The sequence below is a fragment of the Nestor notabilis genome, unplaced genomic scaffold (assembly GCF_000696875.1).
Source record: "Nestor notabilis isolate BGI_N333 unplaced genomic scaffold, ASM69687v1 Scaffold28940, whole genome shotgun sequence".
NCBI lineage: Eukaryota > Metazoa > Chordata > Aves > Psittaciformes > Psittacidae > Nestor > Nestor notabilis.
Window position 1 is genome coordinate 1 of NW_009911979.1, and position 4,087 is coordinate 4,087.

Below are 4,087 nucleotides of genomic sequence, written 5' to 3' on the forward strand. Positions count from 1 at the left end.
GCCGGGACAAAGGGACCGGGACAAAGGGACCCGCAGCGCCCGCCGAGATGCCCCCGGTGCCCGCCTGGCGGAGGGAGGAGGAGCGGTGCGCGGGAGTGAATACAAAATCCAGGCTTTATTTGTACAAAAAATACCCTTTTGTCTCTCTACCCCCCCCAAGGTTTTCCCTTGGAACCCTGGTTCCCCCCAGCACGCGGAATGGCCGCCCCGGCCCCGCGAGGAGGCAAAGCAGCGCCGAGGGCACCAACCCCGGTGATAAAGCTGAGGGAAGCCCCAAGGAGCTGCAGGGACTGAGCACCCCAAACCCACCGAATCCCACCATGCCCGGGAGCCGGCACAGAGGACAAAGTGAAAAGGGCCTTTGCTGCCTCTGGCACCTCCTCGTTCAGCCCCCTCGAGCCTTCAGACTCCTTAAATCCCAGGAAACGTTCCCAAGGAGGAAAGAACCCACCACGCAAAGGACATCGAGGGTCACCTGCAGCGTGAGCGCACTGAGCCACGTGGTTCGGAGCACCAGCACCACAGGCTCTCCTCAGCAGCATTTGAAAAGGAACAGTCATGTCTGTGCTCAGTCTCTGCACCAAAACATAAAGCTACAGGAGCACCAAAGGTGTTGGCTGAGTCTCACCACATCGGGGTCATTGGTGTTACCAACACTGAAGTGTAACCAGGCCAAACCGAGGGGTTCGGGCGCTGTTTCACCGCCAGTGAACACCCCCACAGCCCCCCCCGACAGGGCTCTGTGGCAGAGGGGCTATTTTACAACGTACAAAACCAAGAACACAAAAACCATTACCACAGACCCAGGTACAACTTACACCAACCCCACTACAGCTACTCTACAAATCTCAGCTCAACACCAGCTTCGCTCTGACCATGGATCTCCACCTGACAACACCTACAGAGCTGCAAGCCCCATGGTGCCTCTAACACTGGCTATGGAAGATCTCCCACCCAGGTCTCTGCAAACACCTTCTCCCCATTTCAGGACAGACATGGGCTGAACAAGCAGCTGCAGTGTCAAAACACCCTTCTCTGACTGCAGAGAGAGGTGCCCCAGCACCACCACACAGGGGTTTGAAGTCCCCTTTGACAGGGGAATGGAAGCAGGCACTGCAGTGACATGGGGCTAAGCAAGGCCACCGCGGTCCTTGGTAAAACCAAAGCTCATCTCCAGTGCTGAGCTTTGCCCTGTGGCCGCTTTCCAGCAACTGGGATGTGCCTGACAATACTTTGCAGTTAAAAAGAAGTTCTGGTCCGTTTTGGAGAGGAGCTTCACAACATATCCAGGGAAAAATAACGGAATAAAATACTGGAGCAGCAGCAACCTGAGCAGCTGCTCCCCCATGAGTGCTGGTGAGCCCTGAAGAGCGAGAACAGGGAGCCCTATAACTACATCATAAAAACTACATAGAGTTGATAGTTTCCTACAAACTATGCGATTTAAAATTCCTTTTCTGTGTGACTTCACGCTGGAAACCCAGGAGAAGTCAGACAGAACAGTCTGGAAGCGACTGTGAGGAGGAGCAGAGGGTGCAGCAGCCCCGCAGCGCGCTCTGCACGCAGAACACGGGCAGCACCTCAGCAAGGCACCGAGCTCAGCGCCCCGGGAACCACGGAGCCCATTCCAGTTCCAGTCAGAACTCATCCCGTAACCTCGGTGGGTGATCCATGCCAAAGAACGAGGAGGGTTTTCCGTGCACATCACGCTCCCTTTTCACAAAGGCTGTGAAGGAGGAGACGCAGTTCCCAATAAAGTGATCGGACTGGCCAAGAATGTACAAGTCAACCTGAGGCACCTCCGGCTGCAAGCTCACAACCTTGACCTACAGAGAAAGGAGGAACACAGAGGAATCCAGTCAGCTATGATTACCACCCAAATGCCTTGGCATAGTATTAGGAATGGGAATACACAGCAAAAACAATGGATTCTGTCTTAAGTTGACCTAGAATTCATTTATGAATGGATAAGGGATCAAAACATTTCTGAAAATCACCTTGGTTTATTTAACCAAGCTCTTTTCCAAGGAGAAATTTGCTACATGCAGGACAATGCTCTTCAACCTCTAGGAAAGGAAGAGCTCTACAGTCTAATTTTTCTTGCTACGAGCAAAGTTCACTTTGCAATGCCAATATGAGCCTCGGAATAACACATCACACAACCCCCTGCCTGCTGTCCATGGCAGCGAGAGACCAGGATCCAAGGGTGGGTTTTATTAAAGCCCTCCAGCTGTGGGGGTTCAGACTCACCCTTCCCTGGAAGAACTGCTCTATTTCTGTTTTGTAGGGCTCTGAATCAGTAGCGATATAAACAGATTTAGCTTCTGTCTTCTCCACCCAGAGCTTGAGCGCGCGCTTGATCTCCACCAGGTCAGGCAGGCACATGTCCATGGTGAGAGGGGCTGCAGTGCTCCGCTCGTAGCCCACACACTGTGGGGAAGCCATGAAGTGTGGCCCGGCCGTCCCATCCTTCAGCATATTGCAGGCATTTTTCTGGTGGCAGAGGAGAAAACACCACGTTTGAATGGCAGATGTGACCCAACTGCACCCCCAGCTCCCCCCCAGTGTTACAGCCCATTGCGAGGAGGAATCCCAATGGCATTGCTCATGCACAGAGAAGTAATGCAGTGGGGCTCAGGCTTTGGCTCCCAGAGCACATCCTCCTCGGGCAGCTCTTCCCACAGAGCGTTACCAGTTGTCACAGCAGCACCGGATCCATACCCAGTCCGAGCCGATCCGCAGGTGAATTCCCACGTAGGGCCGGACCAGCAGAGCTTGAATGTAGGAGTCTCCTTTCTTCACCATCTGATCGGACCACACCATATACTTGTGGAGTGGCCGGTGCTCCTCTAAGACTGGGAACTGGGCTGGAGCTCCAGGCAGGGCGAGTACAGGGTGCTCAGAGGGGGGAAACCTAAGGAAAAGACCCCAAAACCATCAGTCTGAACCACGACACAACCCTGCCTTCATCCCCTAGCACAAATACTGTCATGGCTGGACTGGAAACTACAAACCCCTGGAATAAGCAACACTTCTTCCTCCAAATTTAGATCCATTCAAACCATTTCCCATCTGAACACAACACTGAAGACAACTCGGGTACCACAGTTCATGAGCAGCAACTGAGAACCAAACAGGTTTTGAAGATTAATTATGTATGTAATCACTAAGTCCCATGACTAACTATGACTGAATGGATTATTTATCAATATAATCAACTAAATGTGAAAGAAATCAATCAGCCTAACAGAGTCCACACCTCATACTGCCCACAGAAGAGTATACCACGGGAATTTGTAATGGAAAAAGCATGAAGAGATTTAATTATATCATTAACCACTTCAGTCTCTCCCCCAAAACACAGAGGTTTTGTGCCATGATGAGCACAGCTGTTTTCATGAGGTGCTCAAAGTGAGAGCTTTTCCACCTTCTTACTACCTTTGGATCCAGTGGTCCTTGTACGCAGGACTGAAGGAAATTCCCTTGAAGAGCTCAGACTTATCGAAATCCACTTTGAACTGATTCCAGAAGGGACCGAATGGGTTTCCATCCTGCAAGGGGAAAACAAGCATTTGTTCAGAGCAGAGCCTAGAAGAGCACAAAGCTGAAGAGCTGCTCTGTCACAGGAGGGAAGTGGAGGAATGCAGCAGTTTGTCGCAGATCAGCTCCACGGGAAGGACTTGAACAGGTTAAACCAAGAACTAATGCAAAGGCTGCTCAAAAGAGTGAGAACATCACAGCTCCCAAACTTGTATTTTAAAGTTGCTTTAAAACCAGCTGGGTTGGACCACAGAAAGGAAAGGGCAGAGAGCAGGGGATAAGCTGTGGGTCTGTTCTCCTTGAAGCCACAGTCAAGTCTGAGGTGACGAAACCTACGTACACAGCCAGCACACCAGGACGTGTGAGAGAGCAAAGCAGGAGGCGGGAGCCAAGGAGCGCAGCACGGGCTTAGGGGATAACGCCTCAACCCCCGAGTCACCGGCCGCCGGGATGAGGCAGCCCTTCCCTTGTGCCCGGCGGCTGCCGGGGCCGCGGGAGCAGCTCACCTTCATGGGACAAGTGGCTTTGTCCGCGCTCCTCTGCGCCG

General features: G+C 52.4%; 1 protein-coding gene across 1 annotated transcript; it reads right to left on the reverse strand.

Moving 5' to 3' along the window:
• Positions 1–1,637: 1,637 nt before the first annotated feature.
• POFUT1 (protein O-fucosyltransferase 1) lies at positions 1,638–4,082 on the reverse strand (the record flags this gene model as incomplete). The annotated part of the gene is made up of 5 exons (XM_010017231.1): positions 1,638–1,826; positions 2,251–2,493; positions 2,722–2,914; positions 3,439–3,551; positions 4,047–4,082. Coding segments are annotated over 5 exons (774 nt in total), but the record flags the coding sequence as incomplete, so codon positions are not given.
• Between the last annotated feature and the right edge of the window lie 5 nt (positions 4,083–4,087).